Source organism: Portunus trituberculatus, chromosome 27 (genome assembly GCF_017591435.1).
Source record: "Portunus trituberculatus isolate SZX2019 chromosome 27, ASM1759143v1, whole genome shotgun sequence".
Lineage (NCBI taxonomy): Eukaryota > Metazoa > Arthropoda > Malacostraca > Decapoda > Portunidae > Portunus > Portunus trituberculatus.
In genome coordinates, this window is record NC_059281.1 from 3,836,927 (window position 1) to 3,863,097 (window position 26,171).

The window sequence follows — 26,171 nt, forward strand, 5'->3', positions numbered from 1 at the left end:
TAGCTGGAGGCTCTTCTATGTACTAATCACTGAAAATAAGACATGAATAGACTGCAAAAAATATAACAATGCTCTAGAAATAGAATACTCATACACAGTTAAAGATAAAATTATAAATAAAGTGAACACCTGAGAAGGGTGATGGCTAAAAGTACACAGTGATAGAAGCTTAAAAAGCTCATATTTATAGAAGTTGATTTAACAATGAATCATATATAAATTTAATTGAAGACTTTTAGTAATGGACACTATAAAGGAGAGTACAAAGAAATCAGAAATACAGTAAAACCTCAGCTCATGACCATAATTCGTTCCTAAATCCTGTTCGTCACCCGATTTCTTCGCCCCCTGAATAAATTTTTTCCCATAAAAATGTATTGAAATACCATTAATTCGTTCCAGACCAAAAAAAAATCATACTTTTGTCCATAAAATCCATTCAAAGTAGACCTTTAATGTATGCATGACATGAACGAAATAATTATAAAAAGCCTAATTGTTTTACTTACCTAAATGCTATCAAAATGATAATAAAATTAACAAAAAAGAAAAGGTTATTTACTTGAGAGACTGGACGTTGATGGCATGATGGAATGGAGGAGAGAAGGATGGGGAGGAAGACAGACAAGATCCGAGAAAACAGTCATGAGAGAGGACTTTGGATGTGCGCAGTGTGCCAGAGCTACACAACAGCTGTGTAACGTCACAAGTCAGTGCCGCTATGTGGGGCCCTGTTATAGTGAACATCAGCGTGGGAAACATGGAAAGATTGCCAGTCTTCGTCTCTGCCTTGGAAGACCCTTGCCTGCTGGGGATTGACTTCCTCACGCGTGTGCGAGCAAGCTTGGACTTCCAAGAAGGGAAGTTCTTTTGATCCTCGGAGGTGATGCTCAGTGTGAGAGGAGTGGGCAGTAGGGCGGTGTTCCTTGCCAGGCGAGCGAGGAAACAGCTGCGATGGATGTGCCACAATCTGCAGTACCTGGACATGGCCAGGATGATGATAACAGCAACGCTGAGAGTCACCAGAGCAGCGAGGATAACGCCGAGGAAGCTACAGTAGAGCGCGCCAGTAACATCACCATGCCCAGGAAAAACAGGAGAAAATCGTGGTGGCACGGAGATTATGTTATGTAATATTTTTCATATGTTCCTGTTTCTATTTTCTTTTGTGCTTATGTTTTGTTTGTTGTTGTGTGATAGCCAGGTTGGCTATCACACAAACGGCTAGTAACCGCGTTCGTCCCCCGAAATATCGTTTGTCCCCTGGGTTGATATATTGACAAATTTTTTGGTCGTCTCCCGAATTGTTCGTCCTTAGAGACATTCGTCAAGCGAGGTTTTACTGTAACTGTCTTTAAAGTTGTGTTTGGTAGATAGGAGGAAGTTTTCACATGACTTAAACTAAATGTTGGAGTTCAAACCGAAAGGCAGGAGCAATTTGATCTGTTACTGTGTTACCCAATACAAAAGACAACTGTTCACCACTTAACTACATTCCACAAAGGCAATTTTCAAGAATGATTACTTTGAATGTAAAATTAATAATGAACTCTGCAGACTAATTACTCATGGAAAGAGAGAGAGAGAGAGAGAGAGAGAGAGAGAGAGAGAGAGAGAGAGAGAGAGAGAGAGAGAGAGAGAGAGAGAGAGAGAGAGAGAGAGAGAGAGAGAGAGAGAGAGAGAGAGAGAGAGAGAGAGAGAGAGAGAGAGAGAGAGAGAGTAAACCTGAGATAGGTCAACATTAGCTGACGTATGTCCACAGCTGGACATTTCTCAGGAACAGCAAATAACACCAGTGGTCAGTGAAAAGTCATCATTTCAACAAATGACATGTGCGTGTGGTGCACACACGGACACACACATACATACACACACACACACACACACACACAAAAACCTCATCCTACTTCTGCTACTGAACTATCACACCCCAGAGTTCACCAGACGACACAATATATCATACCAAATGCTACCAAAATTACATACAAATCCTTTACCTGTATTTGATAAATCATCTAAACTTATGGTTCATATTCATTCATCTTACACCTATATTTCATAGAATCATTCATAAAGGACTTGCTTGGCATTATCATGTGGAAGATTCATCTTTTTTTTCTAATCTATCATTACATTTCTTTTAGCATATATAATAGGGAGATATTATGGGGCTATGAATGGTTGTAACAGGTAATAAAAAGCTTGTGATGATGAGCACAAATGCTGAGAGGAGGGACACTTGGGTTTCACTGCGGGATTAAAGAACAACTACTGTTAACCCACAGGCAACTTGATAACTCCATCACAGACAACCAGATAGATCTCTAGGACAGATCTCCACAAGGTGACAATATATAGTATCCTGATACATCCTCTAACTTTTTTTTACTAAAGCCAAACTGTGTTCCAAAGACAGCAATTCATTTTCTAAACCAATATTGTATTTCTGTCCTAATTTTCAAATCACAGCGCTCTGTTCTATGAATGTGAGGAACACACGTTTCACACTTACAACCAGTTATTAATCTTTTTTTTTTCACCATCTCAGCAAGACATCTTTGTCATTCTTTTAGTAAATATATTTGTGAAACATGTCTTTCATTTACTCCTATCCATAAAATTCTTTGAATATTTCACTTCCGCCGTGGTACAATGGAACTATGCATGCTTTTGGGTCCGAGGTGTCTCCAAGCGCACGTGTTCGAATCCTGTCCACGGTCCGAGTGTAGGTTGGGCTTCCTCACTCGAGGCAATGGTTTCCTAGTGGGTAGGCTTTGAGAGAGAAGGTACCCCAAAAAGTATCCCCATTAGCCCATAAATTCCTGTGAAAAGCCCACATGGTATATATATATATATATATATATATATATATATATATATATATATATATATATATATATATATATATATATAAAATGCCTTCACCTATCTCTTCTTCATTAATCACTACACTCACACAACTGTCTCACTCTTCTACAATGAATATAGTACTTACTTGAGCTGTCTTCTATTAAGTCTCAACAAGTTATTACACACTTCATACAGTTGGATGTTCTATGTTATCTTCACCAATTTCTGCCCCCTCCTAAGAGTCCATTCTATACACTCTAAACAAGATCTCGTGGCTGTGCTTGTACTAGATAATAATGTCCTTTATTTAAGAAAAGCTTTTTTACCTAGTAAATTTTCCTCTTTTCTTTAATATCTCACACTATCACAATATTGCTGCTCCATTTTTTCCCCTTTCTTAGCCAATATATTGCCATTGTTGGTTGTTTTGCAGACTTGCAAACTACAAGCCTCCTCCCCTATGATGCCAAGGCAGAAACTCTTTTTCACTCTCTTCTGTCAATATTATTATCACAGCAAGAGGTAATAGGTAACTTCACTCTCACTCATAAACTGTGGAACTTTTGCCTGATTCTGTCTCTTCATCGTATTACTCATACTTGAAGTATCTCAGGAAAGGAGCATCAACATATCTTGAAAATCAAAACAGCCAACTTGACTCAGGCTTTTTCCATTCACCAGTAATTAGTAAGTTTTTACTTCTTAAGCTTTATGTTGTCTAATTTCACATCCACACAGATGAATGCAGTTTACTCCATCACCTTGTCAGAAACACCAAATTTTTCAAATATAATTACTCTCCACATTAATTGCATTCATGCCATGAGGCTTCTTTAAGATACATTACTCATCTCTACTTTTGGATCTACAAGCTATGCTGATATTTCAAATTTACAAGAACCAACACTAACATACCACTATGATATGTACTTTTTTTTATCCCACCATTATTGTAGTTGAGGGAACACAGCTGGACCAGACACTCAGTGGTCAAGTAGGAAAACTCAGCCCAATGGAAAAATGGCATATCTTCTATTCAATGACCATATTTTCTTTTTCAAACTACTACCTATCACATCTCTCAACATGGGCAGGAAATACAAAGCGTAGTCTTAATCAAGTCAACTAATATGTGCTGAATAGTTGGAATACTTTATCACATCTAGTGAGTGCATGTATCAGTAAACTGTCATCCAACTCCTCAATTAGATTTGTTGTTTTAATCCATTTTAATAGTTTTCAAAGTCTTTCACTTCTACTTGATTTCTTGGTTCAGGAACTAATCACCAGACAAATCTGAGGTACAAACAAGAGTGTACACCATGCTAATTCTCACTTGAATAATCTTGTGCTGAACTGACGTAAGTTTAAGCTCTAGGATTGAAATGGTTTTCCTCAATAGCAATACTAGTAAAAAAAAAAATAAATAAAAAAAAAAAAAAAAAATAAAGACACTCACAATAAAGAGGAAGACAAAGATGAAATTAAACACCAAAACTGCCCTCAGGTGAAGTTAGTACTTACTACTCATTGGTTACATGTCAATTTAAACCTTAACACCGCTTCTTTTGTTACTTAAGAAGTTTAATGCGCTGATAGTCATCTTTGGAGGACACAAATGCCTGATGATTACCTATCATGAGCATTGCTTGCCAACACCAAGATGCAAATCACACATATTTAATTACACAAAACTTTCTCTCACACATTTCATGCCTTCAAGTTGTAGGAACACATGAAATACTGAATCTACAAAAATGCACACAGTAAAGGGTTAGCACATGTTCCTGAATCTAACATCTATGAACTTCATCTAGAAACTACTATAATAAAGCCATGGATGTAAATATTACTAAATTACATTGGAAAAAGTAATAATAAACTGATGATCTGGGGCACCATCAAAATCAGAGAAATCAAAGGATGACATTGTTGGATGGGCAAGAGGAAGTCATGCATAAAAAATGAGAACCAGTGAGGGTATGCAATGAAGGTGCAGTAAATACATAAAACTTTCCTACACAGATACCAACAATTAACTGTTAAAAATTCATATAAAATTGACATCTAATATTTCCTTTTACAACATGGAGCTAATATCATACACACAATCTCTTGGTGCAAGATGAAAAATAAAACCACAATTCTATCTTAATGAGATGAACGCAATGCACCTCCCTTGGTTCCTTGGTTCTCATACCCCAGATCTGGATCAACAAGATGCTGAACATGACAGTTTGACATGAATCCTTCAAGCCTACAGAGCAACATAACCAAGGGTCAGCACTGCTTTGGGCTATTCACAGAGGCCTATCACACACTTGTCCACACAACATGCCACCAGTAAACATCAGGATACATATATAAAAAAACTCATACATATACAGAAAGACAAGGGGCATACAAAAATATGAACAATGAATGCTGGAGCTTGAAAGGTTACCAGTAAAATAAGAGGAAAAGGTGGAAGACTCACCAGTGTTTCCACCAGTCGTTTGCATAATTGCTAAATACCAACCAATCATCAGCATTTGGTTAGGCGTGGAAGGGAATGCAAGGGGACAGGGTGGAGTGAAATGGAGTTATATGATGGGGTATCTTAACCAGCAAACATTTATACTCATTTAATAATTATTCCAGTTCTCTTGAAGACAAATAAGAGCATTACTCTGAAAAATGTCAATTTCAACATAACATCAATATTTTATGTAAGAAATGATACACTCTTTGTCTGAAAGTACAATGCGCACAAGCTGGTCTTTTTTCCATTTTCTTTCTCTTTACATAGAAGGGAGGCTGGTTAAGCATTACAAAAAGTATGAAAAATACTTAATTGCCACTCCCTGAAAGTTTGCACAGAAAAATTCCTAAAGCACTTGGTCAATTTAGCTTTAGAAGTGTCTTGATACTCCTCTCTCCAAAATTCTCAAATTGTAAATGTGGAAAAGAAAAAAAAAAAAATCAAGCAAAGAGTTCCAGTATTCCAGTGAAAAGAATGTGATTACTGGTTAACTCTTGCAGTATTAATATAGACAGAAAAGGGATAAGAAATAGACTTGTGCATTGAAATCATAAGATGGCATGCAGTCAGCAGGTTCAGGGGAATTGGAACCATGAAGACAACAGTAAGAGACTGCAAGATATAAAGCACTAGGTGGAGTGTGAGACTGAAGATAGGTCAAGGAGAGTTAAGGAGATAAAAAGCTTCAGACTCCACATTGCTTAACAAAGTTGTCTCAGTGAAATCCTCCAGTATGTGTGAAAAGTACTTCACAAAACAACTCCTAGGCTCCTTCCACTAAGTTATCACTTGACACAGTAAGAAAGAAGAATGAATGACACAAAACACCTAACTTCATGAAGTAAAAGATGAGACGTGACATTTTCAGTTGAAACTCTTAATGAAGGATTGGCCAAGAATGTTCATTGTTCAAGAGAGGCACATTTAAGTTTCAGGGTACAAGAGAATTTTCAAGACACTGAACACCACAAGGTTGAGAAATTATAAAATATCTAGAAAATATAAAAATATAGGAATTTAAGCACTCTGTGGCTTCTCTCCATAAAATTATCAATTCTTGCAGTTTGTCATCTGGTAAATGATGCTAATAAATGCAAGGCAGAGTCATTAGCAAAAGTTGGAAAGGCAAAGGGTTTGATATGACAATTATAAACAGAAAGAGAGCAGGTAATAGGACATAGCCTTGTGGAATACCACTGTTCATATGCTTAGAGGAAAGGCAGCTGTGTACTTCTGCAACAATACAAGGACCAGAAAAGAAAGTTTTGAAAAATGGACTAAAAATGAAAATTGAAGTCTGACACAGCAGTGTGAGTATTGAAGCACAGCTACTGAGAACAACAGAAGTCCTATCAGGAACATAAGTCTGGAGCCAAAATAGGCCATCAAAAATGCTCTTATAAATAATTTTATTTAACTAAAACCTCTGAGAAGAAATTTAAGATGAAAGCTTGGAATTAAGAATAAAAGATGCTAAGGTTAAGAGGAAGCAAGTAAATGCTATGAGAAAGGAGGCTAGAATCCAGAAGAAAGAGTTAATCAGAATTACAACACACCCTCTGATGGAATCCAGCTTTTAAGTACAGAAGACAAAACAGTTTATGAGTGAAAATGCAGGACTGACTATCATCCAGTGTTGAATTTCCAGCAAAGGTCTGAGATTCCAAATATTGTGATAGCTAATGCAGTACAAGTTAGAGGAGTTATCAGGCCACCTCGAGGTGTCACTTTGTGGGTGGTATGATGTGTGGATATCTTTGGTTCCCTCCTCATATGGGAATTATAAGGCTACATGAATGCCAAATTCATGTTTGGAATTTTTGAGTCTAGGACAATGTAGGTGTATGAAGTGGATGTAATGTCATGTGACTAGTAAGAGTATCTGTCACTTGAGGGAAGAGAGCAACTGCTGCCTTGTGTTTGTGAGACATAGCAAGAAACAGTCAGGGAGAACATGGGACGGATCAACAGTATGCTCATAGCATCCACTCGCCCCTCTTAGTACCTCCCTGGGAATGCTTGTACTACCATTACAGATGTCTAGCTGCCTAATACTTGGTCTTACATTATAGAATCATATAGTAACAAAAAATTCTGACATTAACAAACAATTCTGATGTTGCAAACATTATTTTCAGGAAAATCATTGAACTAATGTTTAATCATAAGTATTTCAAACATCGAAAGTATGTAACTTTGTCATCAAGATGGTCCAGCTTACTATCAACATCACTAAGAGCTGGATATGTTAGACTGGTGAAGTAATCTTGTGTAACACTGACCAGCCAGGTACACCACTAACATAATTCAGAAAAGGAGCTACACAGTTGAAATAATGATATAATTACAATGAAATGAAAAGAAAAAATCTTCAAAAATAGCATTTACATTACCAATGCATCAAACAAAAGTTCACTACTTTACTATGTGTGATGGAACTTGTCATAGAACATTTTTATCCTAAATTGTCTTTCCACTGATTACTTAAATGGATCAGTGGAGGCTACAGGTTAATGGCCCAGCTACTGGGAGAAACACTGGCTGAAAGACCAAAGGAAAAAACTGAGAAAAGAACAGAGAGTCAGAAACAAATGCTTTTATCACCACAACAGTGAAGCATTACAACTCCCACAGTGACCCAACAACAGGGATCAGGGACAGGAGGCCTACACAAAAGCTTTTCATCTGGCACGGAGTTACTCTAATTTGAGCTACAGCTTATAAGAAATAATGCTCCAGAAGAGATCATCAGTTTAAGGTGTGTTGAGTGCACGCGACGACCCTTGGACAAACACAACAGGGGCTACGGGAGTGGCTGCAGGACATGGCTCGTCATGCCCAGGGATGTCATGCAGTGAGTGTGCAATTATTTTTAAGAGGACTTATTTCAACGTCTCCAAACAAGAAGAAAAGTAGCTCAAAACAATAAACTGGAAAGCATTCTCAAGACCTATGTTAGTTTTATGGTGGTTCTACTTAGATAATAAATCACATATTCACAAATTGGTAGCTGCACAAATAAGTTACTAGAGGTAACAAAACAAAATTATGTGTTCCTATAAATATACATAAAATAAAAACAAGAAAAAAATCATCCCAAACACTAATAACTTGTTGACATGCAAACTGCTGCCATGTCGTAATCCTGATGATGGAGCATTACTTGACTCCAGAATGGAAAGTCAATTCCAGGGAGATGACTATTGAAAAATGTGACACCAGTAAGTTCATCCTCTCTGTTCAGTTCCTTGCAGTAAAATGGATATGCAAGAAAATATACTGAGACAGCATGTAGAGGTAAAGTGTCCTAAGAAACACTTTAAAAAAGATAAATTAATTAGATCTAAAGTGACTGAAAATTTATGACCATAAGATGCATAATGTGTGTCCCCATAGCAAAAATGAAAGTCATCACAAGAAACTGAGATGGATATGATATGAGAAAACCTAACTTCAGAAGGCTCATGGCTCAGGGTGGTGATGAAAGGACAGGGAAAGACATGACTGAGTCTTGTGCATGTGAAGAGGAAAATTCTAGTGAAAAATTTTGTAACTGTGCCTGAAAAGCAAATCAAGCAACATGTGAATACAGTGAAAGGTGTCAAATGTGGCCATGGCACCACAGAGGACAGCAACACAAGAAGCAGCGGGCAACTCACCTCCTTGCCGTCCTCGGTGTCTTTGTCATCGCTGAACTTGACCACCGAGACCCGGGACTCTTCGTTAGGGTCATTGGGGTCCCAGCTGTCCTCGTCCTCGTGGGCCCACTCATTAGCTGCAGAGCCGATGGCGGTCAGATTATCGGTGCTGAGGTCACCAGTGCGGTACAGCCTGCCCTCGCTACCACCCATACCACAGGCGTACTCTATAACAAGGGACGACCCACGCTGACTTCACCACAGACCACAAGACAGACCCAGACCTGCTTCGGTGGCAACATTCAGACCGACAAGAGCAAGTGTTGTGATGCACCTCAAGGCTCAGAAACACACCATATGTGATCCTTAGCAAGCAGTAGTGTGGCAGTAGCAAGGCAGGCTCATCACTTCATCCTGGCCATGCCCTGCCATCCTACCTTCACATAAACTCCACATACCTGCTCAAGCAAAAAAGCAGGCAGGAAATATCTAAAACAAAATATCAATGCTATACGAAAAAATAAGTTTTTGAAAAAATAAGTAACAAAGCATTGCATACAGGAGGAAAGTGTCACAGCACAAGATAATACTGAAAATTTTTACAAATAATTTCTCAAGATAATATCTAAAAGATGGATGGCATAATTCCTCTTCCTTCTCTGCTGCATTGCTCTGTGCATTGGTGCTTCTCTCTTGGTAGTGTGAGTAAAATGCATCACAAAGTGCTTCATGCAGAGATTATGAAAAGTTTATAAAAAAAAATTACTTAAACGATTCAATCAATAAATTCCCAACAACACCATGAAAATTGTTCTGAAAGTTCCAGGACTTGATTTATTCAACTACAATTTTTGCAGTTTGTGTTGTTCACTACTTTCATATGCTGAAAACTTCCCCAATGAAATAACTTTCAATATTCTCCTCTTTCCCTTACTGATAGTACTTGGGAATACTAAAAATTTATTTTGTTGTGCTGTGAAAAATTAATTAGGATGTTGAGAATTACAGTGAATAAGTTATTCACCTCTGTTTATGTAATGCAAACAGCCATTATAGAGAACATTTCTTTTTTTTTTTTAATGCTTCTTTTCATGCATGATTAAGTGCAATTAATATGGCCTAGAACTGATAGGATTTATATAAAAAAAAAATGCATTTAACAATTACAACCATCAACTCACTGATACAATTTTTTTTCTTCCAGGGAAACTCAAGAAGTCTAATTTAATATTATGCCATTGATCTAAATTCAAAAGAGTGGTAAAGAATTTACTGGATAGAATACCAGTATTTTTTTTTTCAGAATTGAGAAAAATATATAATTCATAAAATGCAGGCTGGAAAGGAAAGCTTAACAATGCAAAGGACATATTTTTCAGGTATCTAAAGGTCATGTATTGTGCAGTTCTTCCTTCCAATGCTGTGCTCATAATATTCACATTGGAAGCTGGAAGCTTTGTGTTCTCAACATGTCTGACCAATAAATTATGCCAGAAGGGTCTCTCTCTCTCTCTCTCTCTCTCTCTCACTAAAGCTGTCCAATTCAGCAAAGAAAGCTTTTTCTCACTGCATAGTAAAGGAACATAAGAAGCACAATGCCTGGGAGTTGACTATGATGCATGATGAATGTCAACATTTCAAAAAACTTTCAGAACAAATATAACATTTTCATGTTATTGTGCACTGTTGCTTTTATTTATATTTAAACACTTTAAAGAAGGAATCACATGATAGACAAAACATGTACAATAGAACTAACTTGGAAGACTGAGATGAATGATAAAGCATGTTGAAACACCTACTTGACTTTTCTACCACAACTTCTAAAACGTCACTGGACAACATTTGTATATGAAGAATGAGGCTTAGAAATAGAAGCGGTTTCTTGAAAAACTTCTCAGTAAGATAGAAGGGGGAGAAGCATAACATCACTTGTGACAAGCTGAGGTGTGAAACATAACAGACCAATAATCAAGGAAAGAGACAACTTACCCAGCTGCATTTATCATACTCAAGAAATCCTAAAATTATGACTATTTCTTTTCTTTCCTTTTCATTGACTCTTTGTTCAAGCCTACCCTTTAAGGTTGGCTCCACTCTCATGCAAGCCACCAAACACTGCCAATCCTGTTTTGCTTAACACATGAATCCTCAAACAAATCATTCTCACAAATAAAGCATTTTGTTTTTCTTACAGTTAAGGATTAGCAATAATGGCCAGGCAAATCAAAAGTGCCACTATAAAGTACTTCATTGAAGTTTGCTGACAGTCCTGTGGTATTTCCCATTATGCTGGCAGGTGTTCCCCACCACTGTCTCACACAAGAGAGAGAGAGAGAGAGAGAGAGAGAGAGAGAGAGAGAGAGAGAGAGAGAGAGAGAGAGAGAGAGAGAGAGAGAGAGAGAGAGAGAGAGAGAGAGAGAGAGAGAGAGAGAGAGAGAGAGAGAGAGAGAGAGAGAGAGCAGAAGCAAGTTGGATCTACTGAGATGGTGCTATTATTGAAACCAGACATATGAAGACCATGAGCAGTGCACAAGGGATAACACAAGGCAAACACGCACACTTTGATTTCAGCTACACCACATTTATGTACAGAACTGCATCACCTTGCTCTGCTTCTGAGTATTCAAGAGCTTTGTGATGCTGTCACCACAGTCTCTCTCTCTCTCTCTCTCTCTCTCTCTCTCTCTCTCTCTCTCTCCAATGTACATAACCAGAAACTTTTACACCATTTCTAAATAGTCCAATGTAATAATTATGCGCACACACACATACACATACACACACACACACATACACACATACACATGCATTTACACACATGCAAATGCTAACAAATAACATATTTATAAATTGTTAAAACTAAATGTTACTCAACCCAAAGAAGTAATTAGTAGAACCATCTAACACATGACTTATTGAAAGGCAAGTTTTCCTTTTCCTTAAATCAGTAATTGAACTAAAAAAAAAAATAAATAAATAAATAAAAAAATAAATAAATAAATAAAATAAAATAAAAAAACATTCTCTGAACTGCAGTGTTACCAATCCCCTCTCACGCTTTGGAGAGTCACATGTGCTTGATAAAGATGAAAAAGACAAGAAATTTGCTACACATCACAACTGCTCTAAGATGCTGCTTATTCTTTCGAAATCTTACTTTTTCATAACACAACAGAAAAAAACTAAGAGCTTTTGTTCCTTGCTGCAATCTTTTAAACTGTTTAAAAAACATTGTCATACATTTCAAGAATAAACAGCTTCCTGACAGACAAATGAACATTGCCAAAGGAATGCATGATGTATAGTCCTGTAAGGATCTATGGAACATCCAGCACAGAGCAGACTGTAAGAGAGTAACCTTAACCACCAACCCATGCAGTCACAATCTACATCTTCAGTACTAGAAGTGAAGAGCCTCAAGACTTCAGCCAAGGAAGATATCAATATATGGCTATGAAACTTATCAAGTCAAAGGCAGCCCTTTTAGTGAGATGAAGCATTATTTAGCATCCTTCTGGTACAAGCAAAACAAAGCACTAAGGTGTTGTGCTAGAAATAAGTGACCATCTCCCGGAGACAACAGCTTTTAGCAGTGACCTAATTGGTCATAAAAAAGATAATAACTTTATATTGTTCCTAAATTGTCCCACAGACACATTCACACCAGACTGATGGAGACAACACACAAACACAGCTGATGGCAGGCTGTACACAACACTGGCTGCAAAAACACATAAAATCAAGGCCCAAGCACTTCTATGTATTACCACTAATTCAAGGGAATTGTTTGCAATGTATGAATAACATGCAATCTGGATCAATCAACATAAACCATATGTATGATCACTATGCAAAATTTAAATCACAATTACTTTGTAATACATGAAGTGCTGGTTGCATTGTTCTCCATTAATAAAATACATACTATTCAATATTGAAGCCTTCAATAAAGGTTAAAAAACTAAACACTATGTGTCTGAAATTCTTAAAATCATCATTAAAAATAACTAAAAATTCTAAGAATCTAATGTACTTTTTTGGGCAAAGGGTAAAAAGAAGAAAAGACCTCTTTCAAACAACAGTTTTTCAAGCTTGTCTACCTATGGAAGTCTGATTACTTTTAAGCTTTACCAAGCCTGGGAGAGAGAGAGAGAGAGAGAGAGAGAGAGAGAGAGAGAGAGAGAGAGAGAGAGAGAGAGAGAGAGAGAGAGAGAGAGAGAGAGAGAGAGAGAGAGAGAGAGAGAGAGAGAGAGAGAGAGAGAGAGAGAGAGAGAGAGAGAGAGAGAATGAAGGTCTCGTGCTTGATAGTGCAAAGGCATGCAATCAAATCAAGGTAAATTTGAAATTTCTCAATAAGGGAAAAAATATTTTAGTTCACTGATAGAGGGATTAGCACATCTGACTCATATTCCACATGACCTGGGTTCGAGTCCCTGGCTGGCTAACACAATGAGTACAGAATAAGTAAAGAATGAGGTACAGATGAGTTATCTATTACAGCCAACAGGAGAAGAAGGCTAGTAATCCTGCCCTCATGAATATGAGTGTTGTCTTACAGCAGTGGGAAGCCAACAAACTTGCCCTCCAAAGTGTGTGTGTGTATGTGTGTGTATGTATATATGTGTGTGTGTGTGTGTGTGTGTGTGTGTGTGTGTGTGTGTGTGTGTGTGTGTGTGTGTGTGTGTGTGTGTGTGTGTGTGTGTGTGTGTGCGCTCACTATAAGAGACTAGAAATGGTTTATACCAAGCACTGAGGGATTAACAGTGAAGATATTGAAAAATGGATCCAACCAAAATGTTTCTTAGATAAAGATTTAACTCATTAACATTAACCTAAATGGAGCTTGACACTGGACTAGACATGACATTAATGAGCATATTTCTACTAATGAAAATGTATCCAAACTTAACCTCACTTCCATCAGACACCTGATATAACATGTAATAGAAAATATAATAACAAATAAATAAAGAGAAACAATATACAAAGACAATATTATGGGTCGGTGAATGTGTAACCTTCAAAGATAGAATCTGCCTATTCAGAAGTAGAATAACTAAACTTCACTTAATAAACCAAAAGAAAAAAACAACAAACAAATTTCTAAGAATGGCATTATGGGTGTCTTTTACCATTGTTTTTGTGCTTGGCCACTACTCCTGACAAAACAATGAAATAAAAAATAATTGACAGCTTTCTCTCAACAACTCATTACAAATTTACATTTCCTATAAAGTATCTCCATACTTATTTTTGTCACACATAAAATGAAATGGCTACACAGACACCATTTTCTTTTGAAGTTGATCCACAATACAGCAATCTTTTCAACAACTTGGTAAAAAGCCCTTGACATAAATATTTATGGTGAAATAGAAAAAAAAAAAAAAAAAAAAAAATCTGAAAACCAAGGCGTGATTAGTAATGTGATGAACTGACAATTGACAAGTACCAAAAGACAATACTTATCTATATGCACTTGCACACGCATGTGCACACACACACACACACAAACGCATGCGTGCGCACACGCACACACACACACGCACGCACACACACACAGACACCTTCAGGATTGTCTATTAATGGAAACATGACTATGTGAAGACAGTACCATCCACTAACATGATAATCACATTCACCTAATCTCATGTGTAATGAAGTTTCATCAATTATACCTGTCTAACTCACTGGCAAAAAATTTTAAAATTACACAAACAACCTGACTGATGATTAAGGAACAATGTTAGCCTAATCATTCTGTAACACAGGGAAAGAAGAATGCCTGAGATCAGAGCAGGGCACTACAAACATAAATTAATAGTTTTCACAACCACAGATTTGTAAACTGTTTGGCACTTGCAAGACTACAAATGCAAGCCATTTACCAATATTAATTATAAAGTGTTCAAAACTAAATTCATATCCAATTTAAGAGCTATTAAAAACATTCAGTATAAATATCAAATATGAAAGTTTTAACTAGTAATAAATAGTGAAGAATTAACAATGAACAATGCACAGGTGGGATGGAGCTCTACTTGTTGTACTGTTGCTGCCGATGCTCACTCTTGACTGAATAGCTTGGCAGAAGATATAAGAGGCAGCAAGCCACAGAGAAAATTTGAGCTCAGATTTACATTTGTAATTGTGCTTTATGAATTGTAATTCATTTATTCAAAATGACTGCCATAAATAAAACTGGTAACCATACTTCCACAATTGTAGAATCTGCAGCTTGTGCAAGTGCCCAGCTCCATCAGGGAAATGAAAACAGCATAAGATGAGCCTCAAGTTACATGAACCTCATGGCAGTTGGAAATAATAAAGATGTAGCCATACCTAAAGATGCTGTATGAAGAAAGGAATATGTACATCATCATGACCATGACAACAGACACCTCAGAGTGTGTGTGTGTAATTCACTGTTTGATCTGCTGCAGTCTCTGACGAGACAGCCAGACATTACCCTACGGAACGAGCTCAGAGCTCATTATTTCCGATCTTGGGATAGGTCTGAGACCAGGCACACACCACACACCGGGACAACAAGGTCACAACTCCTCGATTTACATCCCGTACCTACTCACTGCTAGGTGAACAGGGGCTACACATGAAAGGAGACACTTCCAAATATCTCCACCCGGCCGGGGAATCGAACCCCGGTCCTCTGGCTTGTGAAGCCAGCGCTCTAACCACTGAGCTACCGGGCCGTGTGTGTGTGTGTGTGTGTGTGTGTGTGTGTGTGTGTGTGTGTGTGTGTGTGTGTGTGTGTGTGTGTGTGTGTGTGTGTGTGTGTGTGTGTGTGTGTGTGTGCGTAATTCAGATGTGGGTGGCATAGCTTACCAAGATTGTCATGTTGGTACTCTTGTTGGGGCAGTAGGAAACAGGTGAGCACTTCTTGGCCTGAAGCTTCATCAACCTGGCAAGGAAACCTTCTCAATCCCCTACCAAACCACCATCACCCTCACACACCAAAGAATAAAGTCATCCACACTAAAAATCCAATACCAAATATAAAAGGTACTTTAAAATTATAATATCTGTAAGAAATTTTAACAATAATATTGCTTTTATTTGTATTGTAAAAAGTTATTCCCCACCTTAACTCAAGTAGTTTCTCTTACTCTATCCAGCAACTTTTGTGTTTACTCCTAAGGAAGTCCACCACTTATTGCCTTAAGAAATTTTTTTTTTCATTATGAATGTTCATCATCACACATACCTGCTATATCTTTCTTACCTCAGTTTGGAAATTGAGCATCGGTTGAGCTTGGTTCTCACTAAGCCACACTGCCTTGAGGTTCAGCACTGTTATGGTCAGAGGCAGGTACTGCAGCCTAGAGATATCACAACACACCTAAATGAGTATCTGGCTTATATATGCTACTCTACAAATGTTCTGTTCCTTTGTCTCATCTAAATACAAAAAATAAATAAATAAATAAATAAATAAATATTCTTATTAAATCAAATCTCTTCAATCACTTTTTGCCATCTTACACATCATTCTATCACTCTCCGCCTTCATTCCCACTATACACACCAACGATATCTTTAACTATCTAACTCCACACTTTGATATTCACATCTACCATTAATAATGCAATGACATTCACACCAAAACTCTGAAAACATTCACCAACATCATTACAAAAAATCTCCCTATTTCCTTCATCTGTATTACTATACTCATTTGCACACACAATAATAATAATAATAATAAGAATAATGATGATGATGATGATGATGATGATGATGATGATGATGATGATGATGATGATAATAATAATAATAATAATAATAATAATAATAATAATAATAATAACAATAATAATAATAATAATAATACAGTGGAACCCTGGTTCTTCAACTTAAATCATTACTGAAATTCATATTCTAAATGATAATTCAAAATATGAAAAGTTTAGAAAAATTATTTTCCCCACAAGAATCAATGTAAAATGGATGAAACTGTTCTCAGACACCTGTCCACCCTGTCATAGCAGCTTATGACACACTCTCCCTCAGCAAGATTGCTGCTCCACAACATCTCCAATTCAAAAGTTATTGCATCCAGAAGGATGCACTAAATGAACTTAGTAAAGGGAAGTGTTACAGAGTGACAGAGAAGAATGACCCACTCATGTGATAATAACACTTAGATATGTTGCTACTTACAAAAGCTACTTGGAAAATCCAGTTGTGTACTACAGGTTTCCCTCATTTTACAATTGGGTTACCTTCTTGAAAACCAGATCAAGTAACGAACTATTAAATAGCGAACTTAAGGTTCAACAGGATTTAATTTAACGGGGAGTAACTTAAGCCTAACTTGCATTGAGAGATAGAGAACACATTTCTGTGGTACCTAAGAAGGTAGTGTTGTAAGCTCATTATGTCTTTATACAGTGGTTTCCCCTATAAGCCTATATCCACTGGCAAGAGGAAAAAGATGAGCTTCAGTTAAATTAGCAGGTGCCACTCAGTTGCAAGTCTGGTCATCAATCCACAGGCTTAAGGGCAAGTTGCGATCAAGATTTGAAAAATTTGTTAAAAAAAAGTTATAGGTTCTATGACTTGAAATTATTAGAATATTATTAGCTATTGGTTGTCTTTGGTGTGTATGAATATGAATGTGATAGAGTAATGACATCATGACTTAATGACATCATGCATAGAGTTGCATTTAAAATGCCGTACAGGCCTTATTTCAAATTGTTTTGCAATGAGCTTTGACACATATTTAAAAGATGCCTAAAGAAACATAGAGAACACTTTTTTCAATTTCTAAATACATTATGAGATATGATTTTTTAAAGTTTTTGCATTTCATGATGTCATCAAAATAGCAAGAAAAGCTGTTATTTTGCCTTATTAAAAACTGTCTAATCACTTTAGGGGAAAAACTAGACACACAAAAAGTTACTCCAATCCCTGTCAATAAGTACTACAATTTTCAAGAAAGCATGATTTTCAAGAAAGCATGTATAATGGTTGATTTTATAGTTTTTTTATATCTCGAAAAATCACGTTTTGAGATATGGCTCTTTAAAGTTTTAAAAGTTTAGTACACATGCTATGTGTTTATCAAAATTAGTAGATTTATTATATGTTGTGTGTTGATCTATAGAGAAACTACACACAAAGAATGATCTAATTATTCCAATATCTAGTGCTTCATTTTGAACGCTATGTACCTTGTGGTGACACTATCAGAATTCTTGGCTCTGGTTCTTTGTGCCTTTGCTAGCAGATTTAGCTCACTGGTGGGTGTCCTTACAATGCTATTTCATAGAATTATGGTTTATTCAACTGTCAGTAGGCACATTCCCTCTTCTGCATGAAACAATCCTCTCCAAGTAGATTGTTTGGTCCTAATCAAGATCAGCACCTCCAGGTATGCACGTTCCTCTCTCTGCTTTCCTCTTCTCCTCCTTCTCATGTATTTTTCTAATTTTCTTTTCTTTGGTTTCATCTTTCTTAGCTTTTGCTATCAAAAGTGAGATCCTCTTCCTGTCCCTTCCCTCCAAAACCTCCTTCCCTGTCATGCAAAATACCTCAGCTTCACCTGCCACTGAGCCATCTCTTCCCTCTTCTTTTCATTTATCACCTATTCTCTCTCTCTTCTTTTCCTTCATCTCTCACATCTCCTTCAGCTGCTGTAGCCTATTTTGTTTATTCCCCAAGTTGTAGTAGGAAGATCAGCAAAGAAAAAAAAATGTAAGAGAGCCTGCAAGCAGGAGTATCACATAACCTCTCCCTTTGCTTTTTTTCTGTCGCACTGAGGTGCTGTATGGCAAGGCGGGAAGGAGGAGAGTAATTTGAAGGATGGAGCCTCAACACAGAGACCAATATTAGTGGTAAAATGACAAGGAAAAACAGCCAATATACCACAATGCTTAGAGAGTGTTTATTGCACCACGCCCACCTCGTGGAGTACGCCACTCCTGTGACATTAAACGCGTCAGAATTCAAGTTGCCATACACATAAGCCCATGATTCATATACCATATGAATCCTGAATATATTTTCTATAATAATCAGCAGGAATTGAAAAAATAATTTTTCATCATAATTTACTAAATCTCGACCACAGCATGCCATTAAGTGACTTTCCATTTCCTCTATTATTAGCTCCCTCTTCCTCATTAGTATTTTTGCCATTAATGTAGAAGCTGCCTCACCTTCTTTCTTCACACTTGCTGCATGTTAGATGATGGTGATGATGGTGGAGACAGTGGATTGGGGCAACTGCAGGATTCTGACAATGAAATTGGGACCCTAATTCCCTCATGGCACTTAATTCCTTCAGTATTGGGACGCATTATTTTATCACAAGTTTTGGGTATGATCAGACAATTTTATATACATTAGGAAGGGTCTATGGAGGTTACAAGATTAATGACCAGAGTCTTCACTATTTCAAACCCCACATAAGTTTCTGAAGTTGTATAAAATCACCAAATAGTAACCAGAATGAATATGAAAACATGACATAGTAGTGAAGGGATTATCAATTTAAAGCATTTCTCTAAAGATAAGCTTTTCCTTGGTCTTTCGTCCTTCAATTCACCATCACTAGGTGTTGCAGGCTACTTGGAAGACATCACAATGGGGAGTTTTCAGAACTAAAGGTTGTCACCAGGTGGCAGCACAGTACATGTCTCATTTTCTCTCACAGGGATAATATAGAACATACTTGCAGTGTCATTCTATAAACACAAAGATACAACAAGTCATTATAATATATTTTTCTACATAATTCCTTCTAAGTAGTAACAGGCAAAATCAAACCCTATTCCATGAACAAATGTATACAAGTTGCTTTTCTCGTGAATTGGCATTGAGGCTCATTTGGTCATCTTCACATTTCCTAAAGAGTACATCCTTGATCGGAAGTGTATTAATCCAGTCGACAGTAAACAGGAAAACAACATGTTTGTGTCACTTAAAAGTCCAAATCACACAGCTCAACTTACTAGTACAGTCAACTCTCGGCTATCGCGACTTCAGCTATCGCGTTTTATTGCTATCACGCACCCATGAAAAGCTGCTAAAATTTCATTATCGCGACCTCAGATGCCTGCTATCGCGCGTCCAGCCATGACGTCATGGGGTATCTGGGCGCTCATTGGCCAAAACCGATACCAGAATTTTGGCCAATTCCGATACCGATACCGATACCACCTAATTGGGCAGATACCGATACTACTATTGATACCGATACCACCGATACCGATACTACTACTTATAGCGATTACTGCACTGGACACCAGGATGAGTTGGTGGACGGCGATCGTTATCAGATGGGAGGCTTTGTTTTGGGGGATGCTGTAAGTCCTTCTGAGAACGTTTGTGAAATAGGAGCAATTCTAGAAGCTTTTCGAAGCCATTTGCAAAGGTAAATTACTCAGTAATCAATATCTTATATCGAATATATCACTAAGTAGTAAATTCCTTTTAGGTATCGTAAGTATCGGCATAAAATAAGCCGATACCGATACCCAAAAAATGGGCCGATACCGCCGATTCCGATGCATCGGTACATCTCTAGTAAATACAATGAGGTGATGTAAATTTTTTTTATGTTATAACCTTGACATGTTTTAATTGGTACCAATGGATTATATACTAATTTAAAAAGAAGTAAAAATTGGGGATATTATGAATAAAATTTGTGGTTGCAGTACCAATAACAATTTTCACCATTAGTTGTTCAATTTGGCTATCGCGTTTTCGGCTATAGCGCGGCTATTTCAGCCCCAATTGGGCGCGATAGCCGAGGGTTAAGTGTATATGGAAACAACAATTCTAATTAAGAACATAAGAAAGGAGGGAAGCTGCAAGAGGTTGCCAGGCCTATAGGAGGCAGTCCCAGTGTGCTTAATCTACCTAATTCCATCTATCTTCCCCATCCATGAATTTATCTAACCTTCATTTAAAGCTCCCTATTGACTCAGCCATGACTACGTACATGCCCACTGAGACTGTTCCACTCATCAACCACTCTGTTTGAAAATCAGTTCCTTCCCATTTCTTTCCTAAATCTGAATTTTTCAAGCTTAAACCCATTATTTCTGGTTCTGTCCCCGCTACTGATCCTAAGAACTACATTCATGTTTCCTTTGTTAAAACCCTTATACCACTTAAATACTTCTATCAAGTCTCCTCTTAACCTATGTCTCTCTAAGGAATGCAGACTAAGTTTTTTCAGTCTCTCTTCATAGGGTATATCCTTCATTCCCTGTATTCTTTTAGTCATCCTCCTTTGCTCTGACTCCAATAGAGCTACGTCCTTCCTGTAATGTGGGTACCAGAATTGTACCGCATAGTCAAGATGTGGCCTGACCAGCGGCAAGTATAATTTTAGTATTACTTCGGGACTCCTGCTTTTAACACTTCTAAAGATGAAACCTAATACTCTATTCGCCTTATTTCTGGCCTCGATACATTGCTTCCTTATACTGAGATCAGAGCTAACTACAACTTCTAGATCTTTCTTATACTTGGAACTTCCTAGTGCCACGTTATTTATTGTGTACCTATTGCTTGGATTATCTCTACCCACGCTCAGCACCCTGCACTTGTTAATATTGAACTGCATTAGCCATCTATCTGTCCATTCTTTCATCATATCCAAGTCAGCCTGCAAAGCCTTGGCATCCGAATCGGACCTAATTAATCTACCTATCTTTGTGTCGTCCGCAAATTTACTGATATCACTATTAATTCCACTATCCAAGTCATTATTATTAGAAATAATAATGGCCCTAAAAATGAGCCCTGTGGGACCCCACTAACTACTTCTTACCACTCGGAATTCGAACCATTAATTACTACCCTTTGTCGCCTGTCGTCTAACCACGCTTTAATCCAGCCTAATATTCTACCCTCTATACCGTGTGCTTTAACCTTTTTTAAGAGCCTCTGGTGAGGTACTTTGTCAAAGGCTTTACTGAAATCTAAGTATAGAATGTCATAACTATCACCTTTATCTGCCGCCTCATAAACCTTACTATAAAAGCTCAACAAGTTGGTAAGACCTGTAATGTCCATGCCACTATGCCATGAGGAGGAGGAAAGCTTCACATATTTCTCTTTCCTCACTCTACAGCTGTCCTGTGATATGCTTAGTCTTTGCTCCATTGTTTTGCTGCTTCTTGATCTTGATGACAGCGATTCTAAAATTCCCACAAAAACAACTATACCCATATATCACAAAGTTACTGAGTAAGCTTTATCATACTATATAGTATTCAAAAATTTTACCTTTTCATTATCCAAATAAATAGATTTTAGACTTGTAGTATGCCGTATTTAAGATATTGATAGCAGTATTACAAGATAATCACAAAAAATATATCTGTTTTTGATTAACTTCTCCCAAAATTATCTATACAGGATACTTATAAGTAGATACATTAATGTAAACAGTATCATAATAATCAATGTTTTATGTATCTGTATGCGCCTGGGATTTAATACACAAATAATTTAGCTTATGTCAGCAGGGGACATGTAGTAGCAGTGACATCTGGTGGATTAATTCTGAAAACTACACACTGTATCACTCATAATACCCAACAATAAATGTGAATTTAGCAAATCTTGATCTTAATCTACTAGCAACTGAATACAACTAAAAGAATGATCTTGATCTTGATCTTGAAGCTACAGGTTGCTTGAGTTTGCTTTCCAGCTTTCAGACAAAAGTTACTAAAAACAACAGTGCATAATTATCTACGGCCGAAGAAAGGTAAATAAAATATTTAGATAAAGGGAACAATTATAGTGAGTGAAGGAAGAAACAATGATTCAACCCAGTGCCATTGCAAAGGCTATGCTAGAACCATGAACCTCGGATCAGCAACTTGTATAGAAAAAAAAAAAAAAAAAAAAAAAAACAGTATCCTGTTCATTAATTATCCCTACATGTAGTGGGAATGAGTTTTGATGGGTGGCAGCTGTGGCATAGGTGATAATGTGCTCGCGGTGCATTACTTTGTTTACACTCTGGTGATCAGTTAAAAATCGGATACACAAGCCCAGAGAATGGAAAATGAGTGAGTGGACATAATTCATAATGATCGAAAAATCAAACTATCGAATAACAAGGCATCGAATAGCAACAGAAACCTGTAGTGTTGTCGTGCCTCATTGAGCAAACCATAGGTTGTTTAGGATTATTCCCAAGTGATGGAAAGGTTTGTTTGTATCAAGGCTCTTCAACATATACATGAAAATTTTTAAATATTGATTGAAACTATAAGTAAGCAAATGATCAGCAGCTTTTCCTTTGTCCTTTAGTACATATTCAAAATTAGGAGAGGCAGTGGCCTAGTGGATAAGGTGGTGAGCTTGGGACCAGGCAGACGTCCACACATACGTTCGAATCCCACCACATACCACCTTGATACTTTGCAATTTGTCGAGTGGTTTAAAGTTACCTACATGTCACCAAGATACCCAGGTTCTAGGTGGATACACCAAAGATGCGCTTGGGTGGTGATATGGGCCCTAATACGGATACCACTATAAATAAAATTGCCTGCACCACTAATGGGTGGAAGCTTAGCAGCGCTTCCCATACTCTTCAAGTAAACCTACAGTCGCTATAGGGCACAACCTGGAGGGGGGGGGGATTGGAGAACTAGATCATGCTACAGCAACTTAAGTAATTATGAGCTTAAAAAGAAAAGAAAAAAAAAAAAACAATTTGTTCAAGGCTTCACATTAATAATACTCAATCTCTATCTATACACCAGACTGGCAATTCCACAGAGGTAGGCCCAGACAAGGCATATTGGATGTTCACATACATATAATTAATTTATGATCAGATATACCAAGATAGTAACAACATTCATTATGCATTAGTTAAAAATACTAGTTTTCTCTCTCTCTCTCTCTCTCTCTCTCTCTCTCTCTCTCTCTCTCTCTCTGTAATGCCCTAATAACTTTTAGAGATCCAGCCATAGCAGACATTGAAAATCCAGCCAGTCTTGGGTGAGGAGTGTGGCTAGATGTTAAGGCATACCATCCAGAGGAGCAATGTACCATCATATTAAGAGAGGCTGGGAAAAACTACACAAGAACTCAAACACCTTGTCATGGCCCACCTGTTACCAGAGACATCAAGAACATGGAGTTCTCTGCAGTTTCCGGTCTCAGGAGGAAGGTACTGGAGCTGGTTCTCACGCAACGACAACACTCCCAGGTTTTCGAGTTTTCCTGAAGGTAAACAAAACATTGCAAGTTTTTTCATGTTTTCTTTTAACACAACTGGGGAAAACTGGCCAAAGTCAACAAAATTATTAAACTTAGCTGCCAGTCCCAAAACAGAATTGAAAGAGTGAGGCAAAAGAATGAGATAAATGTCTTGAAACCTCCCTCTCAGATGAGTTCAGGTCATAGGTCGATGGAAATATAGAATCAGGTAGGAGTTCCAGAGTTTACCAAAGTTCTTCTCAACAATGATCCCTGATAATTATTTCCCAAGATCTTAAAAAGTAGCACAATCAAGTTTACAATAACTCTTCAAGTAATAAGGTAATATAGGCAACCCCAACTTAACAAATGTTCACACAACGAAACTTCGCTACAACGAATGTTTCCTATTACTACCATCTGCTCGTTTAACGAACACCAAACTCGCTTTAACAAAATTTTATCTAGGTAATTTTTTCTAGTTCGAAAGCCCCGCCGTATCACACAAGCTGACAGGCTTTTGAATACATCAGCGTCTCTTGTGGACAACACACGCACCACTCACTCCCCTACCCTTTCCCGCTCTTAATTCAAAACAAAAACAGGGTCCAGCACCAGCTCATCATCTCACGTTCAACAAGCCACCAAAACGCCCTGCAACCAGCCCTGCAATGTCACCTAGCGTTGCTAAGAAAAGGAAGTCTCTTACTCTCAAAGTGAAGCTGGATATTATTCACAGACATGAGAGGCAAGAAAACTAATAGTATTGCTCGCCACCATTGCTTGACTCCATCTACTGTCTCTACTATTTTCAAGTCAGCAAACTCTATTAAGAAGGCTGGTGAGACCGTATCTTTTTCGAAAGCTAAAAGAACCACCTGAACTCGTGACTCTGCAATGGATAAAATGGAAAGCCTTGTGGAAATGTGGTACATAAGTTTTGTATGATGCGCCCTGTTTACATTCCACAGGTTGCCAGCTAGCGTCTTTTCTGCTCCACTCTCCCTCCCTTCACAAATTTAAGATCATCAACATTATAAAGTTACTTAAATACATACATTAGTGTACATTATAATGACTTAAGTCATAAATTAAATGGCTTAAACGTTTAACTTCATAATTTTTACTTTCATTAAACCTTTTACTGTACTATGATGCACTCTCGCTTTGTTTACTCTCAATGGAAGTTCAAGTCAGGGGTCAAACTTGTTATAATTGATTCGCTTAACGAAAATTCGCTAAACAAATGTTTTTTAGGAACGTAACCCATTCGTTAAGCAGGATTTGCCTGTATTTGAAAATTAAATAATGTATTATCATTAAAGTATTATTATTATCAGCTAGGGGATTCAAGTCTGGCCAAACATTCTAGGCCTAGATATAATTACTGAGTGATAGTTTATTTATTGCAGTTACAATGATTGATTAAAAATATATCCACCATAACCTATAGTGTTGTGTAAGACGACCTAAAAGAATCCACCAAGGAAACAAAGAATCTCATCCTCTCTATTACCATACATACTTACAATGAGACCAGGTGTGATGTTCTGGCTTGGCTATCTCCCTTTTGGCAAGATATCAGCCCAGTTCGTAAATCCAGACTTTGATAAATATTTCTGTATTGCAATAAATTAAATAATTATGATTATGACAATAGACTTGATAGTTTCCAAAGTGTATTAAGTAGAAAAAGATGATGCACAGAGAGCTCATCACGTGTTTACTTAAAACATTCCCCAAGTTTGTTGGCTTTCTTCTCACCTATTTGTGCTGGGAGCTCAGTTAACTTGTTTCGGTCAACATTGAGGTTTGTGAGCTTTTTGAGATTGCCGATAGTGCTGGGCAATTCCTTCAACATGTTGTCTGTTAGGATGAGCTCCTGCAGGTTCTCACATCTGAAATTAGCAAAGTATTGACAGCAAACTATCTAGTTAACAGAATGATAT

General features: G+C 37.4%; 1 protein-coding gene across 20 annotated transcripts in view; it reads right to left on the bottom strand.

The window, feature by feature from the left end:
- LOC123509580 (protein scribble homolog) overlaps nt 1-26,171 on the bottom strand; it is a 174,394-nt gene that overhangs the window by 98,072 nt on the left and 50,151 nt on the right. For 15 of the 20 annotated variants that reach the window (XM_045263956.1, XM_045263971.1, XM_045263965.1 and 12 more), the window contains exons 7-11: nt 25,987-26,120; nt 24,135-24,246; nt 16,256-16,352; nt 15,859-15,934; nt 9,031-9,236 (exon numbers count right to left, since the gene is read on the bottom strand). In XM_045263956.1, coding sequence (XP_045119891.1) covers nt 9,031-9,236; nt 15,859-15,934; nt 16,256-16,352; nt 24,135-24,246; nt 25,987-26,120 — 625 coding nt within the window. The remainder of the gene's footprint in view (nt 1-9,030; nt 9,237-15,858; nt 15,935-16,255; nt 16,353-24,134; nt 24,247-25,986; nt 26,121-26,171) is intronic. The other 5 variants (XM_045263969.1, XM_045263963.1, XM_045263957.1 and 2 more) reach the window with 1 other exon arrangement.